Source organism: Corvus hawaiiensis, chromosome 19 (assembly GCF_020740725.1).
Source record: "Corvus hawaiiensis isolate bCorHaw1 chromosome 19, bCorHaw1.pri.cur, whole genome shotgun sequence".
In the NCBI taxonomy this organism is placed as follows: Eukaryota; Metazoa; Chordata; class Aves; order Passeriformes; family Corvidae; genus Corvus; species Corvus hawaiiensis.
This window is the reverse complement of record NC_063231.1, coordinates 1,468,351-1,488,493: the sequence shown is the minus strand read 5'-3', so window position 1 is coordinate 1,488,493 and position 20,143 is coordinate 1,468,351. Positions and strand designations below refer to the sequence as shown.

At 58.9% G+C, this 20,143-nt stretch overlaps 1 protein-coding gene across 1 annotated transcript in view; it reads right to left on the bottom strand.

Annotated features, from left to right (window-relative positions):
- Nucleotides 1–11,469: 11,469 nt before the first annotated feature.
- The window catches only part of SLC39A11 (solute carrier family 39 member 11), a 71,234-nt gene continuing 62,560 nt past the window's right edge, over nt 11,470–20,143 (bottom strand). The window contains 5 exon segments of the mRNA XM_048323782.1: nt 11,470–13,025; nt 13,120–13,160; nt 13,162–13,251; nt 13,253–13,280; nt 14,835–14,933. Of these exon segments, the coding sequence (XP_048179739.1) occupies nt 12,947–13,025; nt 13,120–13,160; nt 13,162–13,251; nt 13,253–13,280; nt 14,835–14,933 (337 nt within the window). The 3' untranslated portion in view covers nt 11,470–12,946.

Genomic DNA, 20,143 nt, shown 5'->3' with positions numbered 1-20,143 from the left:
GTCCAAAGGCTCCCGTGGGCTCACAGAGCCGTGGCATTGGATGTCCGGGATTTCCGAAGGCAAATTGCCGCTTTTATGGTTTAATTCCGGGGTTTTTCTCCCTTTTCCAGCGGCATTTCCTTCAGAGCCGCGAGCCCACAGGACACGGAGCTGTCAGGCTCCCAAACAAACCTGGGGCTCTCCAAGGCTCTGCCACAGCTTTTGTGTCACCCTCTGCTGGGAGTGAAGGACCACGACAGCCCCTGGGCGCTGCTCAGGCCCCTCCGTGCTGCCCAGAGACCCCAGAAGAGAAGGAATTCCCATGGCAAGCTGCAGCACTCATTCCCAGAGGAGCCCGACGCCCATTTGTGGGATGCTCCCAGCCCAGGCTCTGCCAGAGGCTGCCGCGACGGTGGAAGGCGCTGGGAGACGCCGGAATGGGATCCAGCTCCAGGAGAGGCAGCAGCCCAGCCCTGCAAACACTCGGACATTGTTGGGAAGTGCCAGCCGTGCCCCTTCCCGGCTCCTTGGAGAGCACAGCATTCCTGCCCCGCGTTCCTGAGCCACAGGGAAAAGCCCTGGAATGCTGGGGTGGGCAGGCTGGGCAAGGAAGGAGCAGGATTGCCCGTGGAGCAGGATAAAGCGCACGTGGAGCAGGGAATGCAGCACCCAGGGGTGGGAGGATGTCAGCCAGATGCTCCCCAGGGTGCAAAATCCGTGGTTTCCCCACAGCTGCGCTCGGAGCAGCTGGAAGCGTCCTTTATCCCACAGGGATCCGCAGCTCCCCGGCGGCGTGCGGAGCACAGAATTCCCAGGATCGTTCAGGCTGGGAAAGACCTCCAAGATCCATCGAGTCCACTCCGCAAATATCAAATCCAGCATGGGAATGTGGCCACTGGATCTGAGCTCTGTGGGAGCTTTTTTAAGGGAGGAAATCCTCGGTGCAACAGCAATGGGAAGGGAAGAGGGTTTTGCTGGGAAGGGAAGTCCTGTTCCTCACTCCAGGCACGGCTTTGGGGCTCCCAAGAGCACCAGCAGGAGGATGGACTGGCTCTTCTCCAGAAGAATATTCCTGAGATCCGGAACTCCCAATGGCCAGGAATTGCCAAGGAGGAAGGACTGGGTTGTTGACTTCTCCATGCAAACTGGGAAAGCTCTGGGAAGCACTGGGAGCCCTGCCCTGGGAAGGGGGAGCCGGGAAAACTCTTTATTCCTGTGGAAGCTGCGTTGGTACCAACACCCCGTGCAGCAGTTTGGGGTCACAGCCCCAGGCCATGCTGCTTTTCCCACCCCAGCCTGAGAATGGCACATCCAAAAATCCACGCTGGTGGTTTTTCCCAGAAAAACAACGAAATAAACTGTTTAGTGATGGGCAGCACTGGGAAAATAAAGAAACAGGGAAGGGTGAGCTGGGAATGAGTTCCTACAGGATGGCTGCTCCCTGTTCCCAGGCCTGGCCAGCACAGTCACCTCTGGAAGTCCTCTGACCTTCAAATACCCTCCCCAGCCCGGTTAAATCCATATAAATATATGGAAATATGGGAACAAAAAGCTTTTTCTTTCCAGCGCTGAGAGTGCCAAGTGCTGCGGGAGCCAATAAAGAGCAGCAGCTCCAGGGAGCTGTGGCAGGTAAAACACAAACAACCCCAATCCTTCCCCAAAACTTCAGCCAATCCCCAAATCTAAAAAAAAAATAATAAACCAATAAAAATGAAACTCAAACCAAGCCCCAAAGCTGAGGTTTGTAAAAGAGGAAGAAAATGTGGTTCTGTGTTTGCCTGGTGCTGGATCCCAGCCTGGCCCACAGGCCTGGGAAGGAAGGGCTGCTCCAGCTGCAGGAGCACTGCGAGAGCTCCTTGGAGGCAGCTGGAGCAGGGATGGGAAAGCCGTGGGGACACTCCTGTCCCCTCCCCGCTGCGCACAAAGGGACACGGAGCGCTCACGGCTCGGGATCGTCCCAGGCAGGGGCAGAGCAGGAACACGGGAAGGATCCGCTGCCATCACCAGTCCTGGGCTCTGAGCCCCTCCAATGCCCGAACAGAGAGGGGGCGAGGAGGGATCAGCCTCTGCTGCCGGGAACAGGGGATGGGACAAGGGGAACCGGCCTCGAGTTGTGCCAGTGAGGGTCAGGGCGAGTGTGAAGGGAAATTCCTCCCCTGCAGGAGTGGTCGGGCATCGAAGGGGCTGCCCAGGGCACGGGGGGAGTCCCCACCCCTCAAAAAGGAGCAGAGGTGGCTCTTCTCCATCAGCTCTGGTTGACAGGGGAGTGTTCGGTCAGAGCTTGGACTTGGTGGCCCTGGAGTTCTTTTCCAGCCTTATTATGGAGCCACGGAGATGGGGAGAGACATTCCAAGCAGGGTGGTTTGGTACCTGGGCCTGGAATTCTCTGCTCCCAAGATGCCACCCAGCCCCCAGGAGCCTCCGAGCACCCTGGGGAGGACAAAGGCAGGGCTGAGCAGCGGCACAGCGTCACCTGTTTGCTCAGTGACGCGGGCAGAGCAGGGCAGAGAGGTTTAAATGCCACGGCCAAGGTCACCCGGGACAGCTGGGACACAGCACGGAGCTCCCAGGCCCTGCCCCACCAGCCAGGGGAGGCAAAACAGCCTCCAACCCCTTAAATAGCTGATAAGCCCCCCAAAATCGCCATGAACCCAAAGCACAGGAAGGGGACGGGTAAAATGATGAATGCCAAGAGCCAAACCTGCTCCTCAGTGGGACAGGGACAGAAAATCCCAATTCCTGCCACACCAAGGTCTGGATGGGCTGAGTGCTCGATCCTTAAATCACTTAAAGGCAGCCTTGAAGCCCCAAAAGTCCCCTGTGTGCTCAGCTGGGGAGATAAATCCATTCTCTGAGGCGGCTGAGGTGACTCAGCCCCCATCCCTGGGGAAGAGGCACAAACACCCACTCGGGGCGAGCTCTCGGGCAGTGATTTAGTGTCTCTCCTGCTCTCCCCACACTCCTCGCCTGCCGCACAAGGATCCATTGAGAGGCTGCAGAACAAACGTTCCCTTATGCAGCTCCAAAAAAGTCTCCGGCGCTCTGTGTGAGGCAGCTGCCCCGGAGCTCGCTGTGGTTACTCATTAACCGCGGCTCCCGGGGCACGGGAAGGAGGAATCGGCTTCACAGACCCTAAAAAAAAAAAAAAAAAGAAAGAAAACAAACCGGCAATGAAAATAAATACATCAGGTGTCCTGGAAAAGGACGGGGGAAAAACAGGTGGTCCCGGGAGCAGCTCCGGGGCTGGGATGGGCTGCGGGAGTAGGGCGGGCAAAGGAACCGAGGGAAGTGCGTGGGGACAAAAGGGGACGATTATTGAAGGGAAGGGGAGAAAGAGAGGGGACAGGGAGGCGCCTGCGCTCGGCAGAGAGGGGTTTCTGTGCCCTTCCCTGCGCGGAGCCATTCCCTGTTCCCTGCCCCCGGAGCGTTTTCCATGGGGATGAGGGGCTGCCGCGGCTGGGGGCGTTTCCCAGGGGTCACTCCGCTCCCCAGGCCAGGAGAGCCCTGCGGTGACCTGTCCCGGCAGGAGAGGATGGAGCTGCTCCCTGGATTCCCAGCCTGGATCCCAAGATCAGAAGCCTCCTCCAGCCCAGTAAGGGATCGGGTGCTGCCCCAGGTGGGATCCAGCTGCTCCCTGACCATCACCTGCTCCTCCACCACCCCCTTCCATGGAAAATCCATCCCCTGTGTGCCTTCATTCCTCACCTTCCCCAGACACGGATTTTGGGGAGAAAGCCATCCCAGGAATTACAGAATAGGTTGGAAAAGCCCTCCAAGATCATCCAGTCCACACTGCCAGTCCCTGTCCCCAAGTGCCACATCCAGGAATAGGGACTCTACCACCTGTGCCAGGGCTGGACAACCCTTCCCATGAAGTTTTTCCCGATATCCAACCTAAATCTCCACTGGTGCAACCTGAGGCCGTTTCCCCTTCTCCCATCCCTTGTTACCTGGGACAAGAGCCTGGCCCCCACCTGGATTTGTGGAGCTCCTGGGCTCACCTGCCGGGCAGCTCCATGGCAAGGGTGGGATCCAGCCTGTCCTCAGCCTGTGACCCCGGACCCTCTCCGAGGTGGGAGTCACCTCCCTGCCCAGCCCTGGGCCCGCGGGAGAGGGAATTCCTGACACCTCCCTGAGACCCTCAGGGAGAGCCACCACGAGAGCTGGGATGAAAAGCTGAACCTTGCTGGGACCAGGGGCTGTAGCTCAGCCCTGCCTGTCCTCCCGAGCTGCTCCGAACATTCCTGAGGATTCCCGGCCACTGCCAGGATGAATCCAGTGATTTCTGTTTGCCCCGAGCTAAGGGGAGTCGGGGGGCTGGAATGATCTCCCTGCCTTTTGTCGTGGGAAACAAATCCGGGATTGCAGTCAGGGGGATGGGGTGGGGATGGAGCAGAGCCAGGACACTGCTCCCGAAGGACCACGACCCTCAGGGCTTTGGGGAATCCATCCTGGGCTGACTGCGGGGTCCTGGAGGAATCCCTCACCCAGGGCTGTGCCAGAGCCCGGGGAACAACCCGGACCCGCAGATCCCTGTCCCCAGGGCCACCAAGGCTTGACAGGACACAGGGAATGGCTTCCCACTGCCCGAGGGTAGGGATGGATGGGATATTGGGAAGGAATTATTCCCTGGGAGGGTGGCGAGCCCCTGGCACAGGGTGCCCAGAGCAGCTGCGGCTGCCCCTGGATCCCTGGCAGTGCCCAAGGCCAGGCTGGAGCCAGCTGGGACAGTGGGAGGTGTCCCTGGCCGTGGCAGGGGTGGGTGGCACTGGATGGGCTTTAAGGTCCCTCCCAACCCAAACCATTCCAAATCCGTGATTCACAGCCCCTGCTGTGACCCTTTCCAACTCTGCTCCCGGGAGCTGCTCCATGGGTGACCCCCATCCCTGCGAGCACCAGCAGGGACCCCAAGTCCCCCACACTGCCCCGAGTGCCCTCTGCTCTCCCGAGGGCCGGGATCTGCCTCTGGAAGAGGCTGGGAGGCAGCTCCCTCCCATCCAGGGCAGCCGGTGCTCCAGGGGAACAGGTACCTTGTGCTGCAGTTTTTGTGGGATGTGGAACATCTGGAGCTCGGCACAAGGCAGCCTTTGTGCGGCTGGGAAAGGCTGCGCCAGAACCCAGCGCTTGTTTGGGACGGCTTCAGGGAGAGGGGGAGGGAAAGGGAAAAAGACCAGAGGGAATCCACCTCCACTGGAGAAGGAATCTCAGCCGCTCCTCGGGCGTTCCCCACCTCGCTGCGCTCACCCCGCAGAGCCCCCTCGGGGGTCTCTGCATCCCTTTCCCGATGGGATCCCTCGCTGCAGCCTGGCTGCGTTAAGCAGCTCCGTGGAGCTGGTCCTGGCTGTATTAAATAATAAAATTAACTCATTTCCATTCAGTTTGACTCTGGAACGGGCACTGTCCCCTCCCGGCTGGCAGCATTCCGGCAGCAGGGATGTTTTCCTCTGGGATTATCAGATACCCTGATCTGAGAGGCGCTGATCAACTGATAATTAAAAGGCTTTAACCCCGAAGGCTCGGTATCCCTAAGGAATATCCCAGGCAGAACTGCCGGGCACAGGGAGCTTGGGAAAGCTGGAGCTGAGGATTCCCGTGCCCGCGGAGGCTCCCGCAGATCCACGGAGACCCCGATGCTTCTCCTTATCAGCTGTCTGATATATCCTGCTTGAGCACAGATAACCTTGGAGATGGGAGTTCGGGAATTTCGCGCCTTTCCTTGGGGCTGCAGGAATTCCCTCCGGAGCCACGGGAGCTCGGGATACCCACGCAGGTGTTTGGGGGGTGAGGTGGCTCTGCTCAGCTTCTCCGAGGGAAAAACATCTCCAGAAGGAAAGATGAACTATTCCTTTGGAGCCTGGAGCGGTGTCCCAGGCCACGGATGGGGAGCCGGAGTCCATTAAGGAACTGGAGCCCACTGGGGAGCACTGGGAGCTCTCTGGGCCAGAGCATCCCCGCAGGCAGCTCATCCCATCCCAGGCTCTGCTCCAACACAGCCAAATCTCCGAGCGCTCCGTGAATCCAAACGGGGCTGGAGCTGCTGCCAGGGGAGGAAAAATCCCCCGAAATTCCCCCAAATCCCCCCAAATCCCTTTGTCTCTTCCACCCACAGAGCCGCCTTTGCAGAGCAATTACCGCGCCCCCGGGGGTTTCACACCCAACCACCGGGGCCTCCTCCTGCTGAGATTTAATTGTTTTAATGACTCTGGAGGCCCCGGGGGTCCCTGGTGTCAGCGTTCATTTCCCTGCTCTCCAATGGGGTTTTCTCTCCACCCAGAACTGGAGGGATTTGGTGAAATCCTCCCCCCAATTCCTGGGGCTCTCTGACTGCCAGGGACACACCAGCGCTGCTGGATTCAGGGAAAGGACCTGCAGATCCTCCTGGAGGTTTGTCCCTCCACCGGCAGAGAGGAGCTGGGATAAATTACGGCCTGGAAAAGGAAAGGGAAAAGCAAAATACGTTGTGAGACGTGATTTGTGTTTGAAATCCAACCTCACCCCTGGCCCTGCTGCTGGAATCCTGGGCTGGGAGAAACTGGGATGCTCCAGCCCTCGCTGGAGTTTGGGGGAAAAAGGGGAATAAAAAGGGTTGGGAATGCTGATGCTGATGGTTTGTCCTGCACAGAGCTGGGGGAGCAGCGCTGGGGATTGGGGGTGGCAGGATGGGGGGAGGGGTCCAGTGGAATTGGGGTCCTGGAGGAGATGGGGGGCCCAGGGGAGGTGAGGTCCCAGTGGAGCTGGGATCCTGGAGGAGATGGGTGTCCTCATGGAGGTGGGATCCTGGAGGAGGTGAAGGTCCTGGAGGAAGTGGGGGTCCCAGTGAAGCTGGGATTCTGGGAGAGATGAAGATGGGGGTCCTGATGGAGGTTGGGGGTCCCTGGAGGAGCTGGGGGTCCCCGGGACGCCCCAGGCTGTGGGACATCCCCACCCCAGCCATTACCAGCACCTCCCTCCATTGTTTCCCAACCGGCATTTTTCCCTATGACCTCATCTTCCCTTGGCTCCCGCCGTGCCGAGTTTATGGCAGGGAAATGATTGTGCAGCCAAAGGAAAGCAGGTCCAGGGTTCTCTTCCCCCCTGCTTCCACTCGGGTTGGTTTCTGCTCCAGGCACAGGGATCGTGTGGGACGAGCTGGGAGCTCTGGTTGGGAATCTTTTCCTTGTTCCTGTAGGAACACAAGAGGCCCCAGCCAGAGGTTGAAACGATTCCCCGCAGGAGCCAGCCCTGGACGCGAACGCTCTTCAGTTACCATCAGTGTTTTGTAAGAGTATATTGAAATAAACCTTCAGGCTCCCTTTCCTGCTCCTGAGATCCCCCTCGCAGGATTGTGAGGCACAAAAAACACTTCCCAGAAATCCCAGCTGAGGCTGTTGGGATTTTGTTTTCCCCCTGTTCTCACACGAACTCTGCATGCTGGAAAAGCCTTGAAACAAGAAACGAGGCACTAAAACGGGACCTGGCAAGCTGAGGATCCCACGGGGGGGACTGTCCCTCTTTTCCCTCTTTTCCCTCTTTTCCCTCTTTTCCCATTAGGAACAACCCTCTGGGTTGAAGAACTGGAATTGGAGCCCTTCTTGGGTCGATGGGATTTCACCTTTCCCACCTCACACAACTCCTAAGGAAGCACATGGAGAACATTCCCCTGAGGCGGCATAGAGGAACCTTCCCCAGCTGCTGAGCAGTGAAAATGAAGGATTTTAGGTAAAACAACCAGGAAAAAGGGAAACAGGAGCTCATCCATGAGCTGCAATCCCAGGAATCCAGCACGGACACGAGCACGGAGCTGCTCAAGGGCTGGTTGACCATGCGAGACTAAACAAACCTAGTGAGAGAGCCAACAAATACCTGAAAAATAACTGGAATTAAATTAAAAGTTGGGATTGCTCAGCCTGGAGAAGGGAAGGCTCCAGGGAGAGCTCGGAGCCCCTTCCAGGACTGAAAGGGGCTCCAGGAGAGCTGGAGAGGGACTGGGGACAAGGCATGGAGGGACAGGACACAGAGAAGGGATAGAGGGCAGGGATGGATGGGATATTGGGAAGGAATTCCTGGCTGGGCTGGAATTCCCAGGGAAGCTGTGGCTGCCCCTGGATCCCTGGCAGTGCCCAAGGCCAGGCTGGACATTGGGGCTTGGAGCAGCCTCGGACAGTGGGAGGTGCCCCTGCCCATGGGAGGGTGGCACTGGATGGGCTTTGAGGTCCCTCCCACCCCAAACCGTTCCGGGATTCTCTGCAATCCCCTCTCCAAACCCGAGAACCCCACAACATCGGCCCTGGGAAAAGCCGACCCCGAGGCGAAATTCCTCGTGTTCCCTGCACTGCCCCAGCCCCAGGCTGGGCCCTGAGGGGGGGTGTCCACGCTGGGACCGGAACAGGGACCGCGGCACATCCAGGGTGGGACTGGGAGGGCTGGGAGGGGGCGGGGGAGCCTCGGGAGCCCGCGAGCACGAGCGGCCCGGCTTTAATTGCAGCGCGGCTGCCAAGCCCAACAAAGCCCGGCACGAAGAATAGAAGTCATTCTGTCTGGATCGTTCCTGTCCCGAGGGGAGGGGCGGGAGGTGAAATCCTGAAATCCTGAAATCCATCCCTTCCCAGGCGGTGACTCAGGTGCCGCGATCCGCCCCGGGCGCGCATCTCGCACCGCGAGCGGCTCCAGCCGCGCTCGCCGCGGGGCCCATAATGGGATTATTGTTCCTTTGCGTGCAAAGCCTCGCTTGGGGTTGGTGTCCCCGCCCCGCCCTGCAAACCGCAGCCGCCCGCGCCTTCCCAGCCCCCGGCACGGGCCGACAGAGAGCCCGTTCGTTCCTGGCATCCCCGAGAGCCATTCCTGCCGCCTGAGTCACCGACAGGGATCACCGGCATCGTGGAATCAGCTGGGAGGGACTCGCAGGGGTCACGCAGTCCCGCGGGGGTCACCCAGTCCCGCGGGGGTCACCCAGTCCCGCAGGGGTCACCCAGTCCCGCGGGGGTCACTCAGTCCCACAGGGGTCACTCAGTCCCACTCCCTGCCCAGACCCCCCAACACTCCCACCCTGGGCATCCCTGGCAGCGCTGTCCGAACGCTCCTGGAGCTCTGGCAGCCTCGGGGCCATGCCCATTCCCTGGGGGAGCCTGGGCAGTGCCCAGCAGCCTCTGGGGGAAGAACCTGTTCCTAAAATCCATCCCAATCCCCCTGACACAGCTCCAGCATTCCCCAGGCCCTGTCCCTGGTCACAGGGAGCAGTTCTTGCCCTTCCGAAGGAAATTCCCCTGCCCTGGTTGCACGGCCCTGGGCAGGAACACTTCCACTGTGCCAGGCTGCTCCCAGCCCCAATGTCCAGCCTGGCCTTGGGCACTGCCAGGGATCCAGGGGCAGCCCACAGCTCCTCTGGGAATTCTACTCCAGGGCTTCCCCACCCTCCCAGCCAGGAACTCCTTCCCAATATCCCATCTAAGCCTGCTCTCCTGCACCTTAAGGCCGTGAGCTGAATCAAGGAAGGAGAATCCCAGAGCTGGGCATTCCACACCCCATTAATTCCCTCTCCAGAGCCCTAATCCCTGGATAAACACCCGGACAGTGCCCTGCTCCCAGCTCTCCGCTTATGATTTCAGGACAACCCCAGCTCATCCCTCCTGGCTCCAGAGGAGTTTCCCTGGGGACTCCTCCAGGATCTCCTCACCAGCCACCGCTGGTCCTGGTCCCCTCCAGCAGCACCTCCACGGTTCAGCCTCTGAAACACCAAAAAACCACCCACAATAAAAGCAGGAAAATCCACCCAGCCCTGCATTCCTGGGCTTTTCCACAGGCACGGTGCTTGGCCAAGCCCTGGGAGCAGCAGCTCGTGCACGGGCAGCACCAAAGCACCTCAGTGCCAAGGACAGGCACCTCCGGGGCTGGGAGGAATTGGGGGATTTTCCCATCATTTTCCCATTCTCGGGTCACCCCCTTCAGCAGCAGGGCTTGGAAAACCCCAAAACATCCACAAAAGCAGCCACAAATCCAGGCTGGGGGGTTGGGGTGTTTTTAAAACCCCATCACAGGAGAAGCCCATTTACTGGGGGGGGGTTGAAGTTTTAACTGCAGAGGGGTCACAGTTTAAGTTTCCCTCCGAGCAGCGCTAAAATTTATCATCATTTCAAGGCCAAGCTCAAGAATCTAAAGGTTTTACTGAACAATTAGTGGGGGTGGGGAGAAATGCCCAGCTAAAATGTGGGGGTTTTGCTGGCAAGCAGCTCCCAGGACATTTCGAACCACTCCAGGCACCCTGTGCCCGTCCAAAGGCTGAGCTTTCCCATGAAAATGATGGAAAAAGAGGGAAACCCTCCCCTCTGCGCTCACCGTGAGCGTGGCTGCTGTGAGCCAGGGGTTCCTCCCCGTTTTCCGGAGGCAGGGACACAGGATGGGGGCAGCTGCGGGGCCATTCCCTGGGATGGGGAGGGACCACAGCAATCCCTTGGCTGCATCCTGACCCGCCAGGATCCCAAACCCCTTCTCCAGCCATGGGATAACTTTTCCCTTTTCCCTCCCGCTTGCTCCCTGGAGGATTCCCGGCTCCTCCAGCCACGGAGCAGAGCCCATCCCCACGTTCCAGGCCTTGGCTGGGTGTTTATATTCCCTCTGCTCCCAAACTCCCCCTTTCCATGGACATTTCTTGCTCCCAGGGGTGATTCCAGGCCTGGCCCCCGCCAGCTTTTCCCTCATACAAAGGAGCAGGGAGAGAATTTCACTCCCCTCCAGGGGATAAACAGAAAATAGGGATTTTCCTCCATGATTCCTGCATCCCTCCCTCCCCACTCCTTCCCTAGGACTCCATCCTCGTCTGGACTGGCTGCATCCAAGCAGGATTAAATGCTTTATGTGGAATTATCTCCCAGAAATCAGATTACAGGGCTGCATTTAACTCTCTAATGTTTTTATTTTTGTCCCATCTGGCACCTCGCGCCAGGAATTAAAGTAGGAAACATCCCTGACAGGCTGGAGAATCCCAAGCCATGGATATCCCTGAGGATTTTCAGGTGTTTAAGGCTGGGAACAGAAGGCTCAAAGCTTTCCAGCCCCTTCAGTGTGGGTGGAAATATGGGAAGAGCAGTGGGAGATGCTCCAGCCCGGCCCTGGGAATGGGACAGTGGAAAGGGGCTCTGATTCCCAGCTGAGACAGATCCCTCCCCTCTCCTGCCCCGGGATGCAGGGACAGCTCCCACCTTTGAAAAAGAAGGGCCTGACACCGCCTGCTTATCCTGCTAAAGGCTAAATTCCCAAATTTCCCCCGAGCCTGGAGGGACCCGGCTCACCTGCACAGCCCCGCAGGTCCCAGGGATGCACAGCCAGGAATGTCTGCATGAAACTGCCTTTCCTTGGCTTTTCCCCCTCCTTTCCCATCCCCAAGGACGCTGCCTTCCCAGGCAAGAAGAGGCAGGACCTTGGAAGGCCAGGGAGAATGAAGCTGGAGAAAGGAAACGCGGCAGAGCAGAGGGAGGAGGAGCAAATCCACGGATTTATGGCATGGAAACAACGCCGTGCAAACTCCATTTCCCATTTATTGAAAGCAGTCACAGTTAAAAGGTCAAATCCATCGGCAAACAGGAGCTTTGGATCATCCAGAGGGACACACAGAGGAAACCCAACCAAAAAAACAAGGATAGAACCAAAAGGGACAGCTGCGGTTTAGTTTATTCCAACCCGTTCCCTTTGGCTCCAGCAGGACCAGAGGGGGACCCGGGACGTCCCAGCCCCACTTCCAGAGGGACTGAGCGGCAGGAGGCAGCCAGGTGATCCAGTTATTCCCGCTGGAGGGGTTAGGGAAGCCCTTTGTGCTGGAGATTGGAGTGGGAGGGACTGGGATTTGCAGCATCCTTCCAGCCTTGGCCATTCCCTCCTCTCTGGAGCGCGCCCCGGGAACAGGGATGGGCCGGGTTCACTCCTGAGCCTGGAAGGGATCAATCCTCAGTGCTCAGGAAGAGCTGTTCCACAGGAAATGCTTGGAAAGCATCAGGAGAAGAGGCAGGAAACCTCCGTGCACGTTTGTGGCTCTCCAGGTGGGATAATGAACTCATCCTGAGGGATTCATTCATTCATCCCAACGAGGGCTCCCGGAATGCTCCGGTGCTGGCTCGGCTCCTGCTCCTCCTGCAGGTGAAGGGTGACCAGGAGCCTGGCTTGGCTCTTCCAGGAGTTACGGATCACTGGGAGCAGCAGCTGAAATCCAGCAATCCCTTGGGAAGGCCGAGCAGCTGCACATGGAATCGCGTCCCGCTGGACAGCACCAGGCAGGGACAGTGTGGAGCCCACACCTTGCCTGCCACAGGAAGCACTCAAATCCTCCTTTCCTGGTGCTTTTCCCATAGAAAACCCCGGAACATTGGACACAGCACATGGGAAACAGTGCCCCCTCTGAGAGACGTTTAGGAAAAAAAATGACATTTCCCTCTTGCAGAGATCCCAAGAAAATTCATCTTTATTTGCCTGGACTGTCTGCATCCATCCGAACCGATTCCCTGCAGCATTCCCGAGGAGCAGCAGGCTCTGGGAGACCTCTGAGCCCCCAGTTTATCAGTCTTAATGCTTTCCACCTGCCTTCCCAAAAAAAGGGTGGAATTCCAGACTCCGTAAGGAGTGTACTCCATTGCAATGCCTCAGGATTAACCCCAGACCAGCCTCCACACGGGACAGGGAATTCCTGACCTCCGACAGAACGGAGAGGATCCAAATCCCGAGGGCCCTTTCCTTGGGGAAACCAGCCCAGCGTCATCCAGCGCCCCTTCCAAGAGGAAAAACCAAGGCAGGATCTGGAAGGATCCACCCATCTTTGTGCTTGGAAACCATCGCCAGGAACTCGGAGGGGAGGGGGAGATATAAAATTAGAGGGAATCAACACCAAACCAGATCCCAAAACATCTATGTACAGATCCAGTCCCGGGATAACGCGTGTCCGGCTCCCAGTCCCGCGGGAGCACACGGGGCTCTGAAGTCTTCTCCTGGGAGTGCAGCAGTGCCCTTATCCCAGCCCCACATCCAGGGACATCATCACCACAAATCCCAGGATGGAGGTCCAGGATGCCAACTTCCCGTTGCCGCTGCAGGGAGAGAGGGGAGAGGGGAATGTTTGGGAAGAGGGAAGCGCCGCTCGTGTCCCAGCCAGGCCGGGAAGGGACGTTCCCGGGCTCTCACCTGGTCTGTGCCTCGGGAATGATGTCGTCCATCACCACGTTAGACCATGGCTCCGGCGGCGAATCCCAGCGCGTAGGGCAGGAGCGGCTCCGCCAGCACCACGGCGAAGGCGCCGAAGATGCCGGCCAGGGGCTTCCACCATCCCGCTCAGCTGCCCGTACCTGCCGGACAGCCAGCCCAAAAATCCCTGGAGACCTGGAGCAGCCATCCCGAAGGGATAACGGGGCTCGCACCGCCCCAATCCCCACCATCCCCACATTCCCGGTGCCCAGGAGGAGGTCGGGCACCGGCCAAGGCACCAGGATCATTTCAACACTCAAAATTATTGGACCTAACCCAGCTGAGTTTTGCAGGGCAGGATCTAACTCCTTCCCCCAACAGCTCTGTGGGATTTGGGGATCCAGCCCCCGGGCAGAGGAAACACCTCCAGAGGAAAACACTTCCAGCTCAATCCCAAAGAGGACACCTGGCCACAACCTCAAACTAAATAAAGCCATGTTCTTCCCACTCCTTTTCCTTCCCTCTAGGATTGTCCCAACCCTCTGGGGCCATGGGAAGTCCCTTCCCAGCAGCAGCAATCCTGGTGCAAGTGCCAGCAGTTACGGAGGTGGGAGGGAAGGGGAGGGGGAGGAGAGGAGAGAGGAGAGGAGAGGAGAGGAGAGGAGAGGAGAGGAGAGGAGAGGAGAGGAGAGGAGAGGAGAGGAGAGGAGAGGAGAGGAGAGGAGAGGAGAGGAGAGGAGAGAGAGGAGAGGAGAGGAGGAGGAGAGGAGAGGAGAGGAGAGGAGAGGAGAGGAGAGGAGAGGAGAGGAGAGGAGAGGAGAGGAGAGGAGAGGAGAGGAGAGGAGAGGAGAGGAGAGGAGAGGAGAGGAGAGGAGAGGAGAGGAGAGGAGAGGAGAGGAGAGGAGAGGAGAGGAGAGGAGAGGAGAGGAGAGGGAGAGGAGAGGAGAGGAGAGGAGAGGAGAGGAGAGGAGAGGAGAGGAGAGGAGAGGAGAGGAGAGGAGAGGAGAGGAGAGAGGAGAGGAGAGGAGAGGAGAGGAGAGGAGAGGAGAGGAGAGGAGAGGAGAGGAGAGGAAGGGGGAAGGAAGGGAAAAGGAAAAGGAAAAGGAAAAGGAAAAGGAAAAGGAAAAGGAAAAGGAAAAGGAAAAGGAAAAGGAAAAGGAAAAGGAAAGCTTTGGAGCAGTTTGGGAGCCTCCCCCTGCCCTCCCCGCCCAGCACCCGGAGCACGGGCAGGAGCCCAGCTCCCGCTCCCAGGGTTTGTGCCCTTGGCTTTGGCACCTCAGGGAAAAGGGACAAAAAAATGGAAGTGGGGTTAAATTCCAGCTTGGAGTGAAGGGAGAGAAAAATGAAGTGACGTAAAAATTAAATAATAATAATAATAATAATAATAATAATAATAATAATGGCAGTGCGGGATCTGGGAGCTCAGCACAGGCACTGAACCGGAATGCGGTGACCTGTGGGGACCAGGGATGCATCCCCTGAGATTCAGGGGCTTGGATCTGAGCTTGGAGGGTGGGGAAGGAGCAGGACAGTGCTGGGCAGCAGCAGCACTCCCAGCAGCAGCTCCCTGCAATTCCAGAGGGAGCCCAGCACATCCAGGGCCAGCCCATCCCCAGGGCAGCTCCGTGATGGAGCGACACACGGATATGGGAGGGAACCAGCACAGGAGGTGCTGCGGAGGGCCCGTGTCCCTGGGAGAAGAGGGAAGAGCTCACCAGAAGGCTTTCCATGTGGAAAATCCAGCCCCACGCAGGGGCAGGCTGACAGCCAGGCCCTCCGGGAAGTTCTGGATCCCAATCCCAATGGCTAAGTTCCTGAAAAAAGCACAAATACAGATATTTTTGTGTTAGGGGCAAAGCTCAGCCCGGGACAGGCTGCTGGGAGCAGGGAAGAGGGACATGATTAAGGATTCAATGGAAGCATTCCCGGCCCCAGGGCTGCTCGTGCTCAGATTGAACAGGATCCCAGCAAATTCCATCCTCCAGCAGCTCCACAGCTTCCAGCAGCTCCAGCACCAGCCCATGGAGCGACAGGGACCAGATGGAGGACAAGAGACTTGTCCTGGGAGGGCCCCTGAGGTGATTCCAGCCCGAGGATTCCCGGGAGCAGCAGCATTCCCAGCCCTCGGCAGCTGGGGCAGCCCGGCATTGAGGGAGGGTTGAGGTTCCTCCCTCCTGGGGGGCTTTGCCAGAGGGGCCCCAACAGCCACAGGATTTTGCTTTCTCTCTTTCCCCCTCCTGCATCCCATGGAAAGGGAACACTTGGACTTCCGGAGTCAAAATCAGCGGAGGGGAGAGGGGGGGCCGTGCATCGGTCACGGAATCATGGAATGGTTGGGGGTGGGAAGGGACCTTAAAGCTCATCTCACCCCTGCCACGGGCAGGGACCCCTCCCACTGTCCCAGGCTGCTCCCAGCCCCATCCAGCCTGGCCTTGGGCACTGCCAGGGATCCAGGGGCAGCCACAGCTTCCATGGACAATCTGTGCCAGGGCCTGCCCACCCTCCCAGGGAAGGATTTTGTCCTGCCAGGGAAGGATTCCTTCCCTGAGCAGCTCCTGTTGGGTTCCTGCTGGAGCTGTGCAGGGCTGGCACATCCATCTCCTGCCCTTCCAGCTGCGCAGGGCCTCGGGAGTTTTGGGGAATGTTTCAGGCACCAAACAGGGCTCGTGTTTGGGCTCCCTGGGCTCCACAAATACCCCTTGTTCCACGCTCGGAGTGTTTCTCCATGGTGGCTTTGCTGGGGGGTGTTGGTGGCACTGGGGGACACCAAGAGCGGGACCATCCTGGGGTCGGGGCTCCAGCAGGGAGGGGTCGGGCTCTGAGGGATCTCCAGAGGGATCCCAGAGCCTCTCCCAAGCTCAGTTCCTCCTCTGCCAACAGCTCCCAGCTCCCTCTTTTCACCCCCTCGTTTCCTATGAGTAAAATAAGCCCGGTGAGAAAAAACCTCTCCGGGTTGTTTAAACTTCTCCCAGGGTTTACAGAGGAGGGGAGGGGAAGGGGGAGAGGCTCCGGGTTTCCCTGAGCAGGACAGGCCATTACAATCACAAACATTATTCCAGGCAGAGAGAGGGAGGACGGAGGGGGAAAAACCATCCCTGCTGGAAAACACTGGAGCCGCTGTCTGGGCCGGGGTTTTTTTTTTCCTCCTTCCCTCGCTCGGCACAAAGCAGCTATTGCTGCTCCTGGCCACGACAAATTAACGGGGTGGCAGCTGTGAATGGAGGGGTCTGTGTGGGAAGGGTGGGGAGCCCCCCCATCCCGATCCCACCGGGAATAGGGACCCCCACGCTGACCCCCGAGGGGGCAGGAGGAAGGGATGGAACCAGGGGAGATCCAGGAGAAAGCCCATCGGGGGGTTTGTCCCTGCTCCCTTCCTCCTCTCCTTCCCACACATCCCCCAGGATAACACATCCAGGCTGCCCAAAACCAGGAACCAGCCCCAGGACAATCCATCCGGGCTTCCCAAAACCAGGGGCCAGCCCCAGGACAATTCACCTGGGCTTCCCAAAACCAGGAACCAGCCCCAGGACAATTCACCTGGGCTTCCCAAAACCAGGGACCAGCCCCAGGACAATTCACCTGGGCTTCCCAAAACCAGGACCAGCCCCAGGACAATCCATCCGGGCTTCCCAAAACCAGGGACCAGCCCCAGGACAATCCATCCGGGCTCCCCAAAACCAGGAACCAGCCCCAGGGCAATCCATCTGGGTTTCCCAAAACCAGGGACCAGCCCCAGGACAATCCATCTGGGTTTCCCAAAACCAGGGACCAGCCCCAGGACAATCCATCCGGGCTCCCCAAAACCAGGGACCAGCCCCAGGACAATCCATCTGGGTTTCCCAAAACCAGGAACCAGCCCCAGGGCAAATCCATCGGGCTCCCCAAAACCAGGGACCAGCCCCAGGACAACACATCCAGGCTTCCCAAAACCAGGAACCAGCCCCAGGGCAATCCATCCGGGCTCCCCAAAACCAGGACCAGCCCCAGCCCTGCAGCTGGGGCTGCAATGAATGCCCCATCCCAGGGCAGGATTTTATCCGTTTTCCCAAGAAATGTGGGTGTTCCCATGGTGCTAGCCAGTGTGGGACAGGGCCAGAGCAGAGGCCACCAGGGACCAGCATGAGGCCACCGCTGTCCCTGCACGTGGAGTTTCTTGTTCCTTGGGGCAGAAAGGACCTTCTGGGCTCAGCACCAGGCTCAGAACATCCCCGTGGCCTCCAGTCCCTCCATGTTCCCACAAAGATCTGCTCACAGACTGCCCTCCCCGAGGAGCACTCATTCCTCCCTCCCTCCCACCGTGAACATCTCCTGGCCGGTGGGGCCTGCTGAGCCTTTCCCAGGGACACCAATCCCACCAGGATGGGGACAGCTCCGTGCCAGCGTGCAGGCCAGGAGCACCCCAGCCCAGTGTTCCCATGTGCCCTGCTCGGGTCACCGCCCCCAAGGGCGCCTCGGGGGCCAGCCCTGCTCGCCCCAGCGTGCCGGGAGGTGGCCCTTGGGAAAGGGGATTCACCTCCAGCGCTCCGAATAAACCCATCCCAGGGGATACCGCCGTCCCTCCTGGCTGCCGGGCCGTGCACAGCTCACACCTTCCCCGCAGCAACCGGGTGAGAAGCAGGGAATCAAAGCCGCATTGTGTCCGAGGGGAACAAAGGCGCCTTTTGACGGAAATAGGTGGGGATTCTTGGAAGGCTTCCCCCGACTGCGAGGGAATACGCTGTAAAACACAGGCACGGAGACACGGCCTGGCCCACGGGAGCCCGGCCTCGGGTGGCACAGGGACACGGGGGACAGGGAAACGGGGATGAGCCAGAGGGAAGATCCCTGGGGTGATGGATTTGGGGTCTCTAAAGAGAGGAGAAGAAAGGTGGGGTAAGCGGTAGAGAGGTGGTGGAATCAGATCCCATCTGGTCGGATTTTCTGGTGGAGTCCCCACCCCTGGAGGTGACCAAGGATGTGGCACTCACGTAACAAGGTGGGGATCGGGCACAGGTTGGACTCGGTGATCTTGGAGGTCTTTCCCAGCCTCGGTGATCCTGGGATGCTGTGGATGCAACACTTGTGTCCAGCTGGACAACCTGGAGCTCATCCCCAACCTACAAACGCGAGCTGGTTCACAGGAAGCACATCCAGGGAAAACCACAGCGGGCTCTGCCTGGGGATGCGTGTCCTGTTAGTGGCTCTGTCACCAGCACGGGAATGTCACTCGGGTGACTCCTCCACGTGGCTACAACGGACTCAGTGTCCTTGGAAGCATCAAAGAGCCAACACACGCTGGATGCGTTACCTTCCCCAGCTGTGAAACGGGGGTGGTGACAGCCGTGGGACAGCCCTGTCCTCCAGAACTGTCGCCAGGCGGGCACAGAACTGCCAGGCCACATGGCACCCGCACGTGAGCTCTCTGCAGAAGGGGATGGCTCTGCCCTGCCCTTGGCCGATCCTCTCGTGCAGCAGTTCCCAGGACGAAAAGGTAAATCCGTGCCCTCCTGGCGGAGCTCCCCCAGGGAAAGGCTCCGTGTCCCCCGGGAACGTCCCGGGGCCGGACCTCCTGCCCCCCTCGCCTGCCAACTGCTCCGGCACCACGCTGGGAGACTCCAAGTTCACTTGCAAAAAAAAAAAAGTTGGCATCTCTGCATATTTGCAAGGTCAAGGCACAGAAAGCCCTCTATAAGCCTAAAGCCTTGTTTTCAAGGGCCTATTCTTTGACGAAGTGATTATGAAAGCAGCTACATATTCTTAACAAGCCCCTTTTCACTCGGGCTTTCAGTTCCCCGCAGTGGAGAATGTGCATGTGTATTCTTGCATGGCAGCCCTTCCATACTGTTGGGATTGTTATCGGGCCGCCGTGAAAGGCCCGATTGTTTGGGGTTGCCGCGATTACATCACGGCTGCCCCCGGGCCGCCCGCCGAGGTGTTTGATCAGGGCTCGCAGGTGGGAAGGAGCTCACGGGGCCCTTTCCCCAGACCTGCCCTACCTGTTAAACCCTGTTCCACACAGCTGCTCCTTCCCGCTGCTCCAGACCCTCCCACGCCGGGAGAGCGGGAGGGACCGGCCCCCGATGTCCCCCAGATGTCCCCCAGCCCACCCCCAGCAGCATCCTGACCCCTCCGTGGGCACCTGCTGACCCCCTGGCATTCAAGGTTTGAAAGGCAAATCCCCAAAGGAGGAGGGAGGATGTTATTCCTGCAGATTTTTCATCTCCAACATTTCAAACTGTTCAAAAAACGGGGGAAAATGGGATATAAACCTGCAGTGCCTCCTTGTCTGGAGTGCAGACAGCAGTCCCAGTACCACAGGGACACAGAAATGCATGGAACAGCATGTGCTGGGCAGGGGATGGAGCAGGAATACCAATCCAGGCAGGGAATGGAATGCCTTGGGTTGGAAGGGGAATTAAATCCCATCCCATTCCACCCCCTGCCATGGGCAGGGACACCTTCCACCATCCCAGGTTGCTCCAAGCCCCGTCCAGCCTGGCCTTGGGCACTTCCAGGGATCCAAGGGGCAAACCACAGCTTCTCTGGGAATTCCATCCCAGGGCATCCCCACCCTCACAGGGAAGAACGTTTTCCTCACAGGGAAGAATTTCTGCCCTGAGAAGCTCCACTGGGTCTCTGCTGGAGCCGAGTGTGGCTGGCACACCCCACAGAACACCACGTGCCCTGCTGACGCTCTCCCTTCCAGCACTGCTCCTCGGGAGCCACTTCCATCCCTCTTCCCACCCTTCCCTCCCAGTTCCCAGCCCATCCCAGGCACTGGGAGCTCTGTGTCCCACCTGTGGCCTGGCCCTGTGCCAGCCCCGCTCCCCCACACTGCAAACCTTGACGATTTTCGGGAATTTTACCCTTAATTTATCCCCAAGGCACGGGAGCTCGGTTCAAAGCCATGAAAGCCGCTCTCCCCCCTCCGAGCACAGCACTGAACTCAGCTGGAGAGCACGGAATTCTCCACTTTTCCCCACACAAATCCCCCCAGTGCTGGGCCAGCCCGGGGCCCTCTCCAGCAAACCTCAGCTCCTTGTTC